Raw genomic sequence first — 19,860 nt, forward strand, 5'->3', positions numbered from 1 at the left:
CCCTCCAGTGCAGCTGCATTTATAACCCAGGTCAGGTTCAGCTTATTCAAGCCCCAGGATGTTGCTGAGGGGGCTTTGTATCAAATGACCCCTATGAAGTCAAAGAAGGTGCTAATTCACTTTGAACAACTGAGCATAAAAGCAACAGGTTCACCCAAAGCATGTAAATGTACACACCCAAACACAAGGGGATAAACCCCTAAATTTGGCAAGTGGAAACACCTCCAAAAAGCCATTTTCCCCACTTTTTACTGCCCATACCCCACCACCACTGGCTAATGCTGCTGCAAACAGCCCTATCTGCTCGTCAGATGGTTCCTAACATCTGTATAACAAATGATAATGTACAATAGTTGTTCTGGGTTTGTGTTCCTTTACTAGGCTTGGTGTTGATAATCTCCAAAGCACACCCATGATTCTTTAAATTAAACATAAGAATCTTGTCTCACAGTACAGCTAGGTTATCCATGTGTAAGAGCCCAAGCCAAGTAATTACACATCCGCTCAAAGGATTAGACACATAAGATTTCTTTAAATTTTTAATAAAACTGCACAGCTGTTGTAGGGAAAAAAACTCTTTTGTTCTAGATTTTTTTTTTTTGAAAACCATTAAGCTCAAAGTGATTCACAGTTATGCTTCAAGAAAAAGTACTTTCAAAGTATTTCTGTTAGGCAGTTTTTGGGTTTTTTTTAGTAGATTTAACATCACTTGAACCTCACGGCAACAGATTTGAGCCAGGAATAATAACCTCATGGAAAGGTATTTGGTCAAGTTTTAAAGAACATTTAAAGAACATCCCAGAACACCTGCAAATGCATTTTACTCAGCAGCAGAACCATGTGCAGTGGGGACATAAAACCCTGTGATATTTGGGTTTGTGAAGTCAGGCGGTGGGATGAGCGGAAAGATGGTGTTTGAAGGGACCACACGATGGGACATGATGGACACAGTCACCCCAACAGCCTCTGCTGCCCTGAAATATGGATCTGATTGCCTTGGGACGGGGCCACCACTGAGGAATAACTGCGGGTTGGGAAATGCCCGAGTGCTGCTGCAACGAGCACGTGGATCCTGCTCCGGAACTGGAGGTGCAGGTGAGCTGTGGAACCACACACTGCTGGAAGTTCCCCAGCCCAGCACACGACCAGCACTGGGAAGGACAAGGGAAATAAGAAATATGGGAGCAGCACATGTGTGCTCTTCAAAAGACAAACAAGTGGCTGGAATGAAAGCAGGACCTGGTACTGGTGACACGGGCAGAGATTGAGGAAGTGACACTGAAAGGGCTCCAAACAAGCTCCAGCAAAGTCAGGATGAACTGGAGAGAACCAAAAGACTGTGCTGGCCAAACAGGACTAAGGGAAAGGTCTTTACATGGCCTTCAAACATGAGGCTTTTGGAAAGAGAAGGAAGAAACCTGGACAACGATGCTGATAATGAGGATGGACCATCCAGAAGAGAGGGAAGCTCCTGAGGACTGTGACCAACCCAGGCACAAGGTGTGTTAGCACAGAGGGCAGGGCTGGGAATGTAGGAGCTGGAGAGGCTGTGAGGGACTGGAGAAGGTGACTCCTGGCCCAAGGACAGCGCTGGGCTGGCACGGCCATGCTCTGGCACGTGCCGCAGAAAACAGGGATTTTATCTTGTTCAGCACACGGTGAGATGTCATCTCACACACACCCCCATCCCCGTGTTCCAGCTGAAAACTTGAAAGGGATACAAAGCAGCCTGACGAGGGGAACAGAAACCCTGGCTCAGATAAGGAGGGAGAGCAGCAGGGCTCCTTCCCATTCCAGCTGGGAGACAGGAGGAGCACATGACCACACTCCAGGGAAGGAAAAACCACTGAACTTCAAGGACAGCACCAGCACAAACCCAGGAGTACTGACTGAGTACAAAATACAGGGGCAGAGCTCTGGCTGAAGACAGAGGGACACAAGTCTCATCCCCATGTCCATCCTGGTTTTCCAATTGAAGTATTTCAACTTCAGCTTTGCACCTGGGTGCAAATTAACCACCATAAAACCTCTGCCATAATATGCAATATTACTACCCAACAATATGTAGGATTTACAAGATAAACTGCAGTATGTGGGTATATTTACAGCAAATCTAAATCTCTGAAGATTTTAATGAACTGCAGCTGACCTTGATCAGTGATTCAAAGCCCAGAGCAGCTTCTACTCTCTCACACATTACTAACCTTTGCTACAACATTTATCAATTTACCTTCTTGATCTCTCAAGCAGGTCATGTTTTCTAATCAGCCACTAGCTCAAAGACCCACATCCCAATTAAATTACTGAATGAAGACATGCTGGAATGTAGGCTTCTTTTGAAAGAATTAGCACAAAATACACTTAAATACTGGATTTGCTGTGCCTGAACTGATTTTTTCAAACACTTCTATGGAATATGCAAGCACAGACACATATCATGCTCAGAACTGTTAATGTCATCCCTGAAACACTCTGTTTCCTTGGATGTTTTCTGTTTTGGCTTCCCCAAGTGTTCTGTGCATTAATTCCGACCTGAGCTTTAAATCATCTCCGCTGAGCCACAAGATCTTCAGACACTGCCTTGTCTGAAATCTTAGGGTACAAAAAAAACCCTACACAGATGTTTATTATTAAGCACAGGAGTAGGTTGCAAGTAGTTTTAAGTCTGTGAAGCTAAGTTAGATGCTTATTAAAACGTCCACAAGAGCTGAGCCTAATTTTTTTTCCCCTCCCTCTTTTAGAGCATATATTGAAGGAGAAAAGGGATAAATGTCCAGCTGTGGGGGTGCAATGTCCAGCTGTGGGGCTTCATGCAGCCCCACAGGGCAGTGGATCTTAGAGCAGAGTTCCCAGAGCTCCCTTCCCAAGGGAAGGAGGATTTGGGGCGGTGGCAGCAGCTGCTCCTTGCTTTGGTTTAAAAAGCAGATTGAGTCCAACCTCGCTGTGTGCTGGCCAGGCCAGGGCGCTGACAGAGCCTGGCGTGTGCAGTAGCTCATCCACACGCCCGGTAGCTCGGATGCTTCCTGGATGTGATGCACATGTTGGGAATGCCTGTGCCCAGCATGTGCAAAACCAGTCACACAGGAGGGGGAAGAACAGGAACACGTCGTGCTGAGCCTCCCAGCAGCCTGGCTGGATGGTTAAATAAAGATCACACACGCTGCTGTTGCTTTTAACGGCGCTGCTGCAAGCACAGGGGAGGAGGAGGAATCCCCTAAAAGAGAAGGAATCCCCTGACATTTGTGTTTTTATCCTTGCTTCTATTTTTTGCCGCTCTCAGAATTAGCAATCGGCAACGACAAAAGCTGTCAAACCCCCAACACTTCCCACACACACAAGTCATGTTACAGTCACTAAGACAGAGATGACAGACATCCAGAGCACCAAAGGAGCACCAGTTTCAGATAAAACACATTCAGAGCACCAAAGAAGCATCAGTTTCAGATAAAATTTAGATTTCAACGGGGATTCCTCTGATTTTGAAAATCAGCTTGCTTGCCCTTACAGCTCTAGCTCTCACACACTTGTTTTCTACCAGACTCAACACTTCCCCCACTTTATCAAACACTCCACAGTAAATTCAGACTCACAAGAAATGAGAAGCCACATTTTATGTAACACAAAGAGTTTGGATTATTTTGGTTTTCACCAGGGTGCAGGAGATGCCAAATCTGCAGGTGCAGCCTGTGAGAACCGTGTTGGTGCTGCTGGAAATCTGCTGTGGAGCAAAGGCTGCAGCACCTGGAATCCAACACCAGCACCACAGGTTTACAGGGAGGAGAGACCTCAGGAAGGTGGAGGGATCTGAGGTGTGGAAAAGGATGAGAACTTCTGAATTGGGGAAATCCAGTCAGGTGAGCAAGGATCAGCTAGTTCAAAAAGACATAATGTCTTCACAGCAAACTGGTCAAACACTGCTGAATTCCTATTTTAATTTTCCTTCTCCATGCACATTCTTCAGATACAGGATGAATTAAATTTAATGTATAAAATACTTCTGATGTTTAAAAAGGGGAGAGTGTTGAACCCCAATACTTTGGGGGTTAAATGAGCTGACACTTCTGGCCCCCTGTCCATCCTATTCTGTGTCACTCTGTAAAACTGCCTCTGTAATTTATTTAATTTTTTTTCCCCTGCAATAGTTACAGCAAAGATTATTTCCCTGCACTAATGCCAGGGCTCTGCCACAGGTAACAGCTCAGGACCTCTTCCTTTAAGGAGTACTTCAGGATACATAACCCTCCCAGGTATCATATTTTGATGTTGCCGTCACTGGAAAATAAAAACACGCCGCAAAAACTGATCCATGACATGTACAAGAAAACACTCCTTGGTCCAAGCCTAATTTATTTGTTGACAGAGAAGATCTACTGTGCCTAATGTAAAGTTCAATAGAAATCCATGTACCACAGATATCTCGAATCGTAACTGCAATAAAATAAGCTCCACATTTATCTGGCTGTTAAACGCAGCTCCAAATGTATCGGTAAAAAGGAATCAAATTTGGTTATGGCATAAAACATATTTCTTGCCTTCCAAGAGCAAGCCACCCGAGCTCAATCCATCACAACAAATCAGTGCTGTTAATCTCTCCCAGGGCCGGGATTTCCAGCCGTGCTGCGGCACACGGAGCGGGAATGGCAACGGGAACGGGGCTGCCCTCCCCACCTTGCCACAAATCCAGGGAAGAAAGAGCAGCAGCTACAAATATCATCGCCCACAGCAAACGTCAGCCCTCCAGATGGCCTGCTTTGCCCTTGTTTTTGTTGTTATTTTTTAAATAAAGCCCTCAGCTGACGGGCGGGTCCTGAGTGGATCCTCTCGGGTTTACTCCTAGAGATCTTTTAATGGGATCCTCGGAGCTGATCCACGGACAGCCAGGCACTCACTGCACCACTGCTTGTTGCAGAGTCATTTTAAATGGTGACAGTAATAATTCACAGTGAATATTTACGACAAAAAAGAAAAATAACAGTATTTCACCAGCTCCTCCAGCTGCTGTTTCAGTAAGTTCTCCTCCAGAAGGATCTACATTAAACACTGAACATTTATACTTATTGTACATATCTTCCCTAATTAAAAATTCATAAGGGCAAGAGAATTTCCTTGGTGAGAGATCCAACAAGTTTCCTTTTGCCTTCAGCTTCCTATGCTGGCTACTGAAAACACAGTACACTAAAAATGAAATAACTTCCCCATTTTAATGTGGCCCTGAGCTTCCTGCGAGGCTGGGACCTCATGGAGACTTTTGATCTGAGTTATTCTTTGGAGGCTGTAACACATTTTAAGAGCAGATCTCCTGAAATCCTTACTGAAAGCTACGGGGAATAAAATAATAAAGAAAAAAAGGTGGGTGGGGGGGAACCCTCCGTTTATCAAAGTCAACGGAAATACAAGGTATTAATTATGCTAAACGAAGAAATATGGGCATTTGGTTACTTTTGTGGGTCAGAACTATTTTAAGGTGGTGCTGCCAGCAACCCTGACCTGTGTGCATCCCTATCAGCTGCAGGATCACATCAAAGCAGGAGGGAGTGAGGAAAGCAGCGGCCAGAGCCGGGGCCAAGGTCACCGGGCTGACTCCAACCACCACATTGTTATCAATTACAATCACTGATAAGGACATGACCTTTTTTTTTTCTTTTTTTTCTTTTAAGGCACATAAACGGGGGGATATCCCCGTGCCCCGTGTGCTGAGAGGGGGAATAAAACTGCCCAGCACATTTCAATTGTCAAACGGGCAACGAGGGAAAAAAACACGCCCCGGAGCCCGGCGCTGATAAGATCCACTCAGATCCCTGGCTGCAGCTCCCCTGATTGGGTTAACTGAGCTAAAACACACGGCAGAGCACAATTAAAGCCCAGGGGAAATTGTATTTCTCCCCCTCCAGACGGCCCTTGTGAAGTTTCATCAAAGCAAACCCCCAAAAATGTCTTTATTATAACGGGACCTACAGCGGGAGCGCATGTAACCCGAAGTAAGTGGTGGTGTTGTACAGCAGTAAGTCACCTAGTAAAATAAAAGTATATTTTCAATAAAGATTAGCCCTGCGTTTTATTCCTGAAAATTCTTTGATCAAGTAATTTTGGACTACATAAAAACCAGCCAGACCTCCCCAAGTGAGCATTCCTCGAGAGGTTGTTCTGCTGCACACAAAATGCTGCAGTTGCATCTGACTCTACTTCAGGTGATGTTCCCCCTGTTCATTCAAAACATGTTGCAAGTTTTGCTCACATTTGTTGCAAATACATTAGTTTAGAGAAAAGGAAAGCTCCAGATACAGACAATCCTATTTCCCAACCAGAATGAAAAATATTTTTAAGGTATTCCAGTATTTTAAGCTTTCTCAAAAGCCCTGAGAAAATTATACTGAGAAAGGCAGAATATAACTGAAATCCTTAATGATTTAAAATGCCAAATCTAATTCATTCCAATTGCAGTCAGAATGAATAAGAAATTAAAATGTTAACACTGCGGATCATCTTGGCTTTTGCAAGCCCAAGTTAAACACTAACTAGTTTACTCTGTGTGCCCAAAATATTTCCTAGCTCTGACTCAGATTGAAACAGTATAAAATATGATCATTCTGGAGTGCAGAACAGTTCTTACACATACAAAAGAGGTAATGAGGTGAAACTGGAAGGTACAGAGCTGTATCTTTCCAATCTACCTACAGGTTTGGATTTTACAACGTTTTTTCCCCCTAAGGGGACCAAAAGAGCCGTATGTGGTGCTACAGAATTAAAGGGCTATGAGTATTTCATGTACCTTTGGAATTTAGGATGAAGTTAAGCGTAGAAAACACAGTCAAGGAGACTGTTTAAAAGCCTGTGGAAGGAACAGGAGGATGTAGCCTTTAATCCTTTAACAAACTTCACCATCCGTGCCAGGAGGCAGAGAGAAAAAATACATTTTACATTTTATAAATAGTCGTGAACACAAGCTAAAGCATTTTGCCACTTCTGGGAAATCAATAAGCAAAAAAAAAAAACCAAAAAAAAACCCAAGCCACTCATTTGCAAATAATTTATGTGGCTTTTTTTGCTAATGCAGGACAATCTCTCTGCGAAAAGGAGGGCAATAACTTTATTATGCTCATAAATGCACTGCAAAGCAAAGGGAGACTGATGCCCCTGCTATATCTGCTGAACAAAAGCACAGCTTCGATCAGGTACATCAGGGGCTGGGGAGCTGCACAGCTCGTGAGGCCAAATTACAGCGCAGACGGAACCAAAAAAGCCACAATTGTTTAAAATACATTAGATAAAGCTGCTGTTTGTCACTGCTGAAAAGTGCAAGGAGCACAGGGACGGCTTTTCTGCGGAGGAAACACCTCTGGAGCTGCCTGGCACTCCTGCACGGGAGCAGAGCTGCCACCCCAAGGCTCTGGTTTTCCTGGGAAAGGAGTGCAGAACGAGGCCAATTATCCCGTAGCCCCAACCCCGCTCCTGAATCCACACAAATGAACGCCCCGGCACAGATTTTGGGGCGGGGGAAGGGTCGGGCCCCCACGGCTCAATCATCACTAGACACACAAAGCTCCTTAGTCAGGTCTGAAGATCAGAATGTAGGGCAGGGAAAAGAGAGACCATCCTCCTATCCAGCTGTGTGGGACACGAGCTGGATAATGAACGGGCACTCCCCTAACGCAGCATTCCCTCCCACACGGTGGGATCCTCCTTTGGGAAGTGGGAGAGGAGCTTTGGAGGGGTTTTGTGGGAATGGTGCCCTCCCAGCACCCCTTCCCCAGGCAGGGCCAGCCCGGTGTGACACGGCACAGCAGTGATTTCAGAGTGGTGTGTGTGGCTTAGGATTCAACAAAACCAAAAAGTTTCTATTCCTTAAAAATGCCCAAACTTCACCAGAAACTTCCCTCTGCGGGGGGGGGACAGGCAGCAGCTCTCAGGGATTCTGCTGCTCAATCACTCCCTAAGAACCCAGCTCACAAGTCCCTAATTCCACCCAATCTGCCCTATATCAATCTAGTGGGGTTTTTTTTTTCAAAGCTTAGCTATTATTTTATAAAAAGAAGGATAAAGGAAAATAGTAACCCGTGTAAAACTTGTATTTGCCATAGGCTGTTAATGCATTGTGTTACTGCTTTGCTTGCAAATGTCTAATAAATTACAAGGGCTGCATAAAACCCTTATAGGAAACATCAGCTCACGAGTCAGCCCTGTCTTGAACACCACAGAAACAACTGATACAAAACATAATCAAAGCAAAGACTGCTTGAAAGTATTTCAGAAAGTTGTTCGGCTTCGTTATGGATTTGATGGTCTCATTTCAAAGGACAAAATGTTAAACTTCTCCAAGACTAAAGAGAAGGGGGGGGAAAAAAAGAGTTTCCATTTGTGCAAGAGAAAAGCACAAAACATCCATGATTAAATAAAACTTCCTGTGATTGAATCTGACTACCATTTTACAATATTAATGCTAATGGATTATCATCCTCTTGTTTGCACGTTTAACTTCGGTTCCCATAAAAGTTGCTTGTACACAGGATCAGAGGGAAATGGCATTTCAGAGACCGAAAACAAAACACACACACACACACTAAAAAGCAAAGAGCTACAAAATCAGCAACATCCAGACAATAATCAGCTTCCCAATGTCAGACCAGGAAGTTCGGGCAGCAACAGAAAAAGATGCCTTTGGAAAAAAAAGAAAAGACTTTTAGGAAACAGCAAAATTAAACCAGGAGTAGATATGTAAAATAGATGAATGAAGACAACGTCTTCCTGCACCGAGGGAGTTGTTTAAGGAGAAACAGTGTCCGTTTGTGGGCAGCGATAATACTTTCCATTCAATAGAGTTTGCAGCTTGCTGATTCATATGATTGCAGGCTGGCGCCCCGCTGGCGAGCCCCCTCCGCTGAAATTAAATCCACTCTCCTCAGTTATAAATTATAATGCTCTATAAACAACACTCCCACTGGGAACGGCGAGAGAGAGAGAGCTCTCTGCATAGTCCACTCACTGTTTAATGCTCTGCTCTTCTGCCACAAACAAGGACTGTATGTCTGCCACAGACAGCACTCTGGCTGTAATTTATATACTGTTTGATGTCGAGAGCAGGGAGAGGAAAGTAGGATTGTAATGCGAGTCAAAGAGGAAAAGAAGTTGGAAGTGGGTGAGTGTGCAAGGAGGAGGAAGGACGGAGTGCATTTTACACACATATTTTATAGATACATCACTGGGTGTATCTTTGCTGCCCCGCAGGAATTATCCCCCCCTCCAAAAAAAAAAAAAAAAATCTGGAATAGCACTTAAAATAAATGAGACGTGCGACGCCAGGATCATTCCAGATCAATCAGGAGCCATCTCCACGGCTGAGACTTGAAGTCTGTTATCACAGAGAATATGAAAACGTTACAGTGATAAGGATTTAACTACAACTGACAGCAGCCCAGCAATTCCCAGCCCGGGCTGACGTGCCCTTCCCGGATCCACGTGGTGCTGCCGGAGCCAGACCCGCACCAAGACACCCAACTGGTGCAGCTTCCTGCTTATTCCCACCTTCCTCATCTGTGCTGGGCATGGGGAGACCATTCTGGCTGCTCTCCACGATTGTTATTAGTTATTTTTAAAATCAACGTGCGACAGACACCCAACTGCTCCAAACACACACACACAAATGTGACTTTTTTTTTTTTTTTAGCCAAATGGATTAAAAAATGCCAGCGAAACTATTCCTGCTGTGGGAAAGATGCAGACTCCAAGTAAAAAGTATATTATTATCTCTAAGAGCAGCCTAGGTTAGGCAGCTGAGAGGGTACTGGGAAATGCCCCACGGGCCAGCGGGAGCTCTGTCGGGAGCGTAAACCAGCACAAATTTCAGAGCAGAACCCCTTAATTATTGTCATGGAAATTGCAAACTAACCCGTGAGAGAATGACAGAGCGCTCAAGGGAGCGGACGTGGGGATTGAGATGTCCATGGCTGAGGATTTTGATGAATGACTGCTAAGTCAGTGATCCACTGCCTGACCAAAAAACCCCAGTTCTCCCAGCACTGGCACAGCCCAGTCACGTGCAGCTCTCTACAGGAGTTTTAAGACTGACATTGCCCCCAACGTCTTTTTTTGGTTAATAATATTTTTCAGCTTTCCCCCAAGCCCCACCACTGCACCTTTTCTTCTCTTTATACTTTTGCAACCGAGCAGCTTTTAAGTTTGGGGGAGGGAGGGAGGGGTAAAAGTCTCCTTTACTGTGAGGTTGAACCCTTGTATGTCAAATCTGGCCTGGAGCAAATTTTCACAGCTGAATTATAAACCCTGTAAACAAGGGTTTATGATGGAAACGCTGACACAACCTTAATTACAAACAGCGTGAAGTGGGGGAGGCTCTGTAACACACACTCCTTTTCACTGCCAGTCCTCTGGCACTGCCATCCACGGAAAAACCAGCCCTGCTCCTGCTCCCAACCCTCACTGCTCAAGCAGGGGCATTTATAGCAAATCTAGTTGCTCTACAGTGTCTTTTAGAAAAGAAAAAAAGAAAAAGAAAAACACACCCTTGATTTTGTAATAAAAGTATAATGTATAGCTTAAAAATAAATTAAATAAAGGAAACATTAAAAGATAAATGGAGCAGGATGCTCTATGGCTGAGGTAATTTGAGTGGAAAGGGAAGGAGGGAGTTTACATTAATAAATGATTAAAGGCCTTAACGAGGGCCTATCTGGTTGAAGAGAGGAACATACTTCTCCACCTCTCCTCCTTCAGCCCAGCTTTTTTACATTTGTTCTCAATGCTGATCAATATGGTTTTCATTTAGTGATTTCCATAATGCCATATGTGATCTGCTCTCCTGCCACAACGAAGGCAGAGGCAGAGCTGAAGTCATTTGAACGTTCTCGCTCGCATGTCTGTCCCCAATTTAGAAAATAAATATCTATTGAGAGTTAGAGTTTCCTCCTGTCTGGGAGGAACGGGGCAGGATTTGCATATGCAGATTGCAAAGCCTGCTTTTCTCTCTTCTCCCCCTCTTTTTTTCTTTTTAATAAATAAAAATGATGTTGAAGAATATCTTCCCCCTTCCCCCCCCTCAGTGTTGCAATGAGTTTGTGTTCTTGTAATGAAGAAGGAATATTATTAAAATTTAAAGCTGAATGAGGATTGGCTTCTCTTTGCTCCAGCAGAGATTTGCTTGGCATCCCAAAAAAGCAAAGGTTTTCTGTCTGCTGAGCCACATTGACCTGCTGGATACCATCAGAGACCACCTCAGATTGAAAAGCAAGAAAAATAAAATGTGTATTAAGCCACACATGCTTTCAACATGCCATTGTCTTTGTGAGCAGAGTCTAAATCAATATTGCAGAGGTATCACCCTTGTAAACCGAGCTCTTCTCCCCCTCTCAGAGTTATGCTTTGTGGTGTTATATAAATGCTGTAGCTGGTTAATAAGAATGCAAGACTGGCAGGTGCCTTTTGGAGGGTTGGAACTGGGGTTTCTGCCACCTGTAAAACATCCCTGGCACAGGAACAGAGCAAGAGCCAGAACTGAACTGTAAAAACACAAATGGCTTGTGACAGACAGGACACCACAGCAGTTCTAAAGGTGTTGGGCAGCCAGTTGAGCTCTCTCTGTAGTCAGATCTCATAGGAAAGGATGAAACCAGAGGCTTCTAAACCCTCACCCTTTGGCTGCAATCACTTCCCAAAGATACCTGACTCTGTGACTCAGTGGCTCTGTTTATAAAAGTGAGCCACAGGTTCAAAGATGCACTTGAGAGCATCATTATTTGGGGGATTCCACCATGACCCAAATTCACAATTCCTCACCAGGGAAAAGGAGATGTCATCTCCTGAGTTACATTTCCTGCCTGCTGTGGGTGGGGACCAGCAGCCCCCCAAGGATGCTCCAGCTGGAGCACAGAGGTCTGGGCTGCAAAGGGGGGGATTCTTCCCAGAAGAAGTTTTGCTTTTAATACACAACATGTAAACAAGCAAAACAACACGGGAAAAATTACAGTTTGCATTAAATTTAGGATCCAGGCTGCTGCTCTGGCTTTACAGCCGAGCAAGGAAATGATGTGGGATTACAAAGGTTTCAAAGTTTTACTGGTCACTCAGTTGAACAACGAGCCATGAAAGTATTATTTGAGTTGCTGTTAATAAAACTGGCAGTTCATTAAGGGTATCTGACAGAGAGAAATCCACATAAATAGGGATTTGTGACTGGTGAGCAAGCTTTCCATCATAAACAAACTTTCTTTGAGGTTCAAAGAGTTCAGTTAACGATTTAAAGATTTTTTTTCTCATTGTTTTCGTGCATTGCCAAGTCTTTGTCTACGAGAAAATAGCTTGAAAAAGCTGCTCCTTGCACACATTTTCCAAGTTTCACAAATTCCTATAGATGTAAAATACAACAATGGAAAAAAAAAACCCCACTGCTGAATTCTGAGAAGGATGTCAAAATTAAAATACCCTGATGATATTGCAAAAATTATAAAGGTTCTCCCTCTCTCTGGAAGTGCAAAGCAACATTAAAAGAATTTCTTCTCCTTCTGTTTCTATCACACTTCTGCATCTCTGTTTACCCAGTGTAACTAATGGTAAGGGATTTCAGCTTCCCAATTATGATATTGCATTGACCTAATTGGGTTTCTGCAGAGGGCTTCAGGGAATTCTGTGCTTAAAGACTTTGTTCCCACTAAATTAAGAAAGATGTAGAAGCACGGCAGCTTCAGGAGGGGACAAATGAACCTCCTGATATCCAGAGCTGGAGAAATAAGTTCTGGAATCAACCGAAACACAAACCCCAGTGCCTCGAACTGCAAACCCCTTGCTGGGATTAATAAATCTGAGCCTAAAAGAAGGGTCGGGAAAGCTCCACCGACGGCGGGTCCCGAGGAGCGGAGCCGCCAATCCACGGGCTCCCATTGACCTCCCGGCCAATTACAGCCTCATTGGCAAAGCAAACAAGGAATTATTGGCTGTTTAGTCGGGCTTTTCTTCTCCCTCTCGCTCCCCTGGTTCTCATTCTGGTTTTTTTCTCCCCTTTTCCTGTTAGGCAACAGGGAAAAAAAAAAAAAAGAAACAAAAAACCCAACCCCAAACCCCAACCAAGCCCGTCTGCAAACACCTGATATTCATCTGAGTCGCTGCAGTTGTACAGTCTTGTTAAATTGTTACCACCTTTTCCACAAGCAGTTTTGGCAATTAACCTCGTGGTCATACACTTCAAAGGAAACAACTGTTGAGTTTAACCTCCTTGAGCTACCATGGATTCCTTTATGATTTTTTTCTTCAAACACTTTCATCCCCAACAAAAAAAAAAAAAATGCAGACTGATAAGATTGGTGTTTATTTTTCCATTTTGTCAGTTTATTAAGATGACAAAATACCTCGACCAGTCACCACCAGTTTGTGCTCCTCCAAGTCTGTGCAGAAGGAAGCTCTCCTATTAATTCACGTTTCTAAGGCAGGGTCTCTGCTTGCTGGAATCCATGGATATGATACATCTGACCTCTCCTTGCCCCTGTTTGCAAATCTCTCATATATTTCTCACAATGCCCAAAAGCTCCAAAAACAGAGCATACAAGTAGAGTTAATGCTGAGGACATGAGAAGCCATTAGAAATATATATATATATATATATTTTTTTAAACCCCACCATCACTGAGAGACAGGACTACTTTGCATATAAAAAGAGTTAAAAAAAAAAATTCCTCCATCTTCAATTAGAATACCAGTTAGTGGGATCAGGATCTGTGTCAGTACAGACCAAGTTAACTTTTCCTTCTGCCTAAACTTTTGACTACAACATATATTAATTTACCAGACTGTGCAGCTGCTCCTTAAGCAACTGGACAGTCAATGATAGGAAAGTACCAAAGCAAATACTACAGGAGTGTGATCAGATTACTTGGAATGTTGTTTCCCCCCCACATTTACATCCTGGTATTGTAGCACTTTTTTTTTTATTTCTCCAAAGTAAATCACAAAAATGTAAAATGGGTTATTCTTTGGAAAGCCAAAAAAATACCCCCCCAAAAAAGGTGTTTGAATGACTTTTGGGTCCGGAGTGAGCACACCCAGCCGGGCCGGTGGAAGCATCACTTTTCTCTGGCTGCAAACTGCCCTGGGTGGGAGAAGGAACAAAATCCTTGTCCAGGGAAAGAGTAGAACAAAAGTTTCGTATCTGTCTTGCAGTGCAAGAAGGGGGAAGCATTTGGGCAAGCATATGGCACGTGTTTCAGCTTGTGAGGGAGGAAAAAAAATAATCCCGATGTTCCGTGCAGTTCAGACCAAATAGAAAACTTATTCTGACTATTCTCATTTGTCAGAGGCTTTTCAAAACTAAGCAGATCTCTCTGTAGCTCCAATGTCAAAGGAGGAAGGAACCAGTGGGTATTGAGTTTACATTTTAGGTTCTCTTTTAACTGTTTCCACTTTTAATTTTAATATGCTTGTCAACAAAATGAGAAACCGCTTCAGTCAAAAAAAAAAAAAAAAAAAAGAAGGAATGAAAGAAAGAAGAAATTAGCACATTAAATGATACATGGGTCTGGTGCTATGTTGCACAGTTCAGTGAACCCCTGCACAGATCAGCAAGATGGCTGGAAATGTCTCTTTCCGTCTGTTTTCCATCTCGGAAGGCTGTGTACTCAGCAGAGTGTGAAGAGTGCCTCTCTCCCCTCCGACCGCTCCTGCTCCCCCCCCCAAAAGCCCCTGCAGCAGAGAGCAGGAACTAGAGCAAATGCTTTTGTGAATTAAGAGATCTTGTGAGCGTAAATTTGGTCAGGCTGCTCCTTTCTGCAGGCCAGCCCCGGCTGCTGCCCCAGGATGTGAACTGTCAGTTCGCATAGCTGGTGATGAGTTGCAGAACCATCAGGAAAGGTGAAGACGGCAGAAGCAAGAAAGATTCAAGACTGGTGGAAATCATTTCACAAGGAAAATTTCAGCCATCAGTGGGAGGAAGCTTTGAAAAATGCTGCCATTTCCGAGTCAGAACGAAGGAAAAATTAAATTACTGCCGGTGAGGCGAGCCAAAGTCGCATCTTACCCTAGGGAGAGGTTTGATAATGGTAAACATTTGACAGCTGGCCTGAAGTTGTTATCTTGTTCTAACAGTTGTTATAGTCTGAGTGAACATTTCTGATAAGAGAACAGAAAGAAAAACACTAACCCATTTTTAATTTCTTGCTTTCTGTGTTTTTAAGCTGCAGTGCCCAAAGCCAAACAGGTTTAAAGCCGTTTGCCACCATCGCTCCGATTAAAGCTTCGGTTTTTACACCAAGCACTGGACCAGGGCTGGGAAGGAAAGGCAGCACCACCATGTCAGCTGAATGACACCGAGGGGGCACAGCAATACCTCGAGAATAATTTAAAATAACTCCAACCCACTCGCTTTCAATAGCCCTTAAATATCCCTTCTCTGTTTCACCACGAGCTGTTACAAGAATTAACCCCAAATTAGAGTGAAATTGAAAAAAATTAATCAAGTTAAGTATTTAACTTCCACATCTACCACAAAATCTTGTTTCGGTGTTACTTTACTTCAAGCTGTTGATGTACAACCACAAAACTTTAATTCCTTTATTATTCTTCATTAAAGAATAACTATTCGGACACGTCAGAAAGGCAGCAACCTCAGTTCCACCTGAGAGGAGCAATAATGAATGAAACCCAGTTCTGTTTAAGCAGAAAAAGGTATGCTCTCTTCCCAGGAAATTTAATTATACATCAGGTTTATTGTGCTCGGTTGTTCCTGACAAAGCCTGTATTGAGGAGGGAAACACGGCTCTGCTCCGTCCTGCCATTAGCAGCTCCTCCTTTAGGAAAACAGCGTGGATATGGAAAGTACATTACATGTATGTCAAAATCCAACTACCATTCTGGCAGAGAAACGTTCTGGGTTGGTTTGGTTGGTTTGTTGGGGTTTTTTTTCCTTTTTTTAAATCAGGAATGCATTTCTAAGCTGTTTAACGCAGCTTAACCTCGCGCAACGCGGGCACGAAAACGTTTCCCTCCCGTTAAAAATAATTCAGATGAATTTGTGCCGTGGCTATTAAACTCTCTGACATGGACTGTGGGGAAATCTTCCCATCAGTGAGCACCTAAAACCTGCCTGCCCAGCGCCCAGGGAGCAGGCACACCCCTGTGGCACAGGGAAAACCGAGGGATCCGCTTTCCCTGATGGTCATGATCCCAACCCCGGGCACACGATAAGGCTCCAATTAGACAGGCAGCATGTAAAGCTTGTCCCTCAGATACATAAATTAACTCCCAAACTCCCTCTGTATCTCCTGCATTAACAGGTAGAAAGTGTTTCATTACTTTTGCGAACGACTCTGCCCCGTCTTGAAGCGGGAGGGTATAAATTGATATTAAAGTATGGTATTTTGAGAATGTTTCAAAGTAAGGTCAAACTCGTATTAAAAACCTACTAGTGTAGGCTAAAATAACAGTCTGGCTGAGCAGCCTTCGGTGCATCTGGGTTCAATTACCCACTACATCCTTGCTATGTTTTCTACCAGCAAGAACAACGCAAGCAAGGCTCAGAGTTCACGAATAATGTCAAAGTTAGGTTACTCAGAAGAAGGAATGAGATAAATCATCCAAATATCACAGTCCTATTGGCAGACAATTTTCCTCCCCCCCTCTTCATCACTGAAAGCAGCACAATATTGCATAACAACAAATAGAGGACAAAAGTCCTCACCTCGGGAGGAAGAGTGAACCCAGCTGGAATGCTGCTCCCCGCCACACACTCGAGCGGGGAATGAAAAGCACACACGCCGAAACGATGGCTGGAAAAAAGAGAGGCAGAGCCCAACCTAATGCACAAAGCAAACAAACACGATTTACCACACTGTCACCCTGACTGAGCTCTTTTTTCTTGGTGTTTGACCCTGGAACAATGAGGCTGGATTAACATTCATTATTTGCATTCAACGAGCTGTCGTGTGGAGCAGGAACTGCTCCAGCACCAGCCTGAGAAACAAGGGAGGCTGGGACACTTGGGGAAGGGTTGGCTCCCTCCTTGCTGACTTGCTCAACAGTGCCCAAAACTTTGTCCAAACACAAGTGTCTTGCTTTCATGTTGGCAACTGGTTAATGAGGATTTAAGAGCTGGCGGGGGCAGGAAGGATACTGGGGCACCTTGGGTACGTCCTGAGGATCCCATCAAATCCAACACAAATGGCCCAAGACAGACTCCAATGTCACCAGCCCTCCCAAGGGACAGGTGCCACATCCTTGCCCCACACCTCAACCTTCCTGACTAGTCCCAAACTGGGAGGTTGTGCTTAGACCCTGAATAAAACCACGACAGTGTCTCTGTCTGCAAAGACAGACGCTCCTCCAGGGAACGTGAAGATTGTCATTTGCTTCCATCAAGGCCCATAAAAAAGCAATTGTCAGTAAAGTTGCTCAAAATTATGTATGTTCTGGGATCACTGTACGAAGTCTTTTTAAAGCACCATGTTTAATTCCGAGCAGCTCTGCAGGAAACATGGTAAAAGGCAGCAATAAATCACCACCATCAAAACTGCCTTTGTGGTGCAGGAGGAGTTAGTTCATCCATTCTGGAATTCTATTTGCATCAAAACAATAACACATTTGCAAAATGATCAATCAGGTTAAATTTAGAGGAAAACGTGTCTTTTACCCAGCCAGTGTTTGTCAGAACCCTCCCAAATTAGAACATAACAAGATTTCACATCATGCAGTATCCAGTGCCCCGTCGTATCTATATATTTATTATAAATTCATATGACTGTAATGTACCTAATTATATAAGGTCATTTCTTATAGAAAAGCACAAGTATAAAAGTTTGATGCCAGAACAGTCTGGCTGTTTATTAATTTACTATTGCAGATGAGAAACCCTGCACTGTCACAGGGCCGCAGCAACACACTCCTGCACTCTAGAAAAGCAACCTGCCCAGCTCACAAAATATTAACCAGCCCCCAGAACTCCAGGATGAAGGGTCTCCAAGGCTTGGCCCCTTCCCATTTCCACACAGGAGCCACATCTCCCTCTCCCAGCACTTCCCTGTTTCCCTGGAGACAGGCATTTATCATGAGGGCTATAAATACTCGCAGTAATTGGGCATCTTTGGAAACAAACCTTCCAAGCCATTTGCCATCTCAGGAATGTTTTAACTTCTGGAGCAGGGAATGGTCTCTGTTGAAAAAGAATCTGAATGCAGCCCTCAGATGGGCTGAGCTCAGAGCTACAGGGAGGGAGAACCATGAGGGAAAAGTCATCTTTGCACAGGTCACCACTAGTGCCTGGGAATGGTAAATTTTGTCAATGAATCTGCTTTGCTGACCATTTTCCCTCAAATCTTACTATCATCATGAATCCCAAATACACTATAAAACATGAGGGAGAGATTAAAACCTTATCTTCTCACAAGCTATACTGCTAGTGGCCAAGGTAAGGCCCTAAAACACCAGCTGATGCTGAAGGGACTGATCCAAACCCTGTGTCAGCTTATTGCAAAGGCTGTAGGATTTACACAATTCCTTTTGCCAAGTTGTGGGGGAGACATATCAGCATTCAGAGAAGCAATTTAGACTTTGTTGGGCACAAATTATCTGAAGGGTTCCTATTTACTGAACAGGTAAGGGCAGTTTATCTACTAAATAATAAATAATTTATTTACTGCACAGGGCAGGTTGGACAGGGCTTGGAGCAACCTGGGCTGGTGGAAGGTGTCCCTGCCCATGGCAGGGGGTGAGGGGGTGGGACTGGATGAGCTTTAAGGTCCCTTCCAACCCAGACCATTGTAGGATTTATTTCAGCTCTTTTCTCATGTAAAGGCTTCAAGGCCCTTTCAAACACTGGGTTTAAACAGTGAAATAACACCTTCAGCAAAAACTCTCAAGTATTTTGGGATGGATAGGATTGAAGATACCCATTTATAACAATGGGATTTCAACTCAGCCACGAACCAAGCACTTCTCCAGCCAGGAAAAACAACTTCTTTTGCACATGGTACTCAGGTAAGACTTTGATTAGTTGGGCACTAATGAGCAGAGAAATAGCAGATTCATATTTAGTTCTTACAACCCTTAACACCTGACTGGTACAATGGTAAACCAAAGAAAACTCCATTATGAAAACCAAGTTCTCAGGTACAAACAGTTAAATGCAGCCTTGCAGGGGAGAACAGAGTTTCCCCCCCAGCTGCCTTTTGGAGCAAACCACCCTGAGCAAGTCAGAGTTGGATCCATGGAGCACCAGAACAGGGTTTGGTACATTAATATAAACCTGCTCACAGCCCAGCTGACTGAGGTATGCTTTTATGGCTTGATCTTGCTCCACCTGAGTCAAATTCAAAATTCCCAGGTAAAATAATCATCCCTCACATCAGACAGGGCGATTAAACACCAAGACACATGATCCACAAAACCCCAAAGCAATCCCTGTTTCCCTGCTGGATGTGCTGGGAAGAACTCGACAGGGGGAAGAGATGAAGTCCTCTCTCACAGGACAGGTTTAATGCCTGCACTAAACATGTTTAAGGCTGAATTTACTTCCAGAATTTCAACCCCTCCCTCGCATGCTGGAACTGGGAGGTCTGGCAGAAGAGGGGGGGGGGGTGTTTGCATCTTATGAAGAACAAAGGGAAGCAACTTCAATACAACCTTGAAACAGAGCTGCAGGCAGAATTGTCTTTTGTAAAAATGATATTCCTCTGACGCTGGTGTGTAAGTATCTGCTCTTATCTAATAAAAAGAGCCTTTTGAAGTAAGTGGTTGGTTGGGCTGTGCCAGTGCTCGTGTTACTGACGCAGAAGAAAGGCCTCCTGAATGCAGCATCCAAAGGCTTTGTCTGATCTGCAGCACTTTGAACCATAAAAGCAGCAAAGAGTGAAAACAGAAGGGAAGCCAAAGTGCTTA

The 19,860-nt window shown here is 44.0% G+C and overlaps 1 protein-coding gene across 10 annotated transcripts in view; it reads right to left on the reverse strand.

The window, feature by feature from the left end:
* BCAS3 (BCAS3, microtubule associated cell migration factor) overlaps window positions 1-19,860 on the reverse strand; it is a 318,264-nt gene that overhangs the window by 134,468 nt on the left and 163,936 nt on the right. Inside the window, exon 24 of one of the 10 annotated variants that reach the window (XM_027698684.1) lies at window positions 15,221-15,258. The exons of the other annotated variants lie outside the window; for them this stretch is intronic. Coding sequence (XP_027554485.1) covers window positions 15,236-15,258 — 23 coding nt within the window. The 3' untranslated portion in view covers window positions 15,221-15,235. Of the gene's footprint in view, window positions 1-15,220; window positions 15,259-19,860 lie in introns of those variants that run through there. 10 annotated transcript variants of the gene reach the window in all.

The sequence above is a fragment of the Neopelma chrysocephalum genome, unplaced genomic scaffold (assembly GCF_003984885.1).
Source record: "Neopelma chrysocephalum unplaced genomic scaffold, ASM398488v2 Primary Assembly neopelma1_132, whole genome shotgun sequence".
NCBI lineage: Eukaryota > Metazoa > Chordata > Aves > Passeriformes > Pipridae > Neopelma > Neopelma chrysocephalum.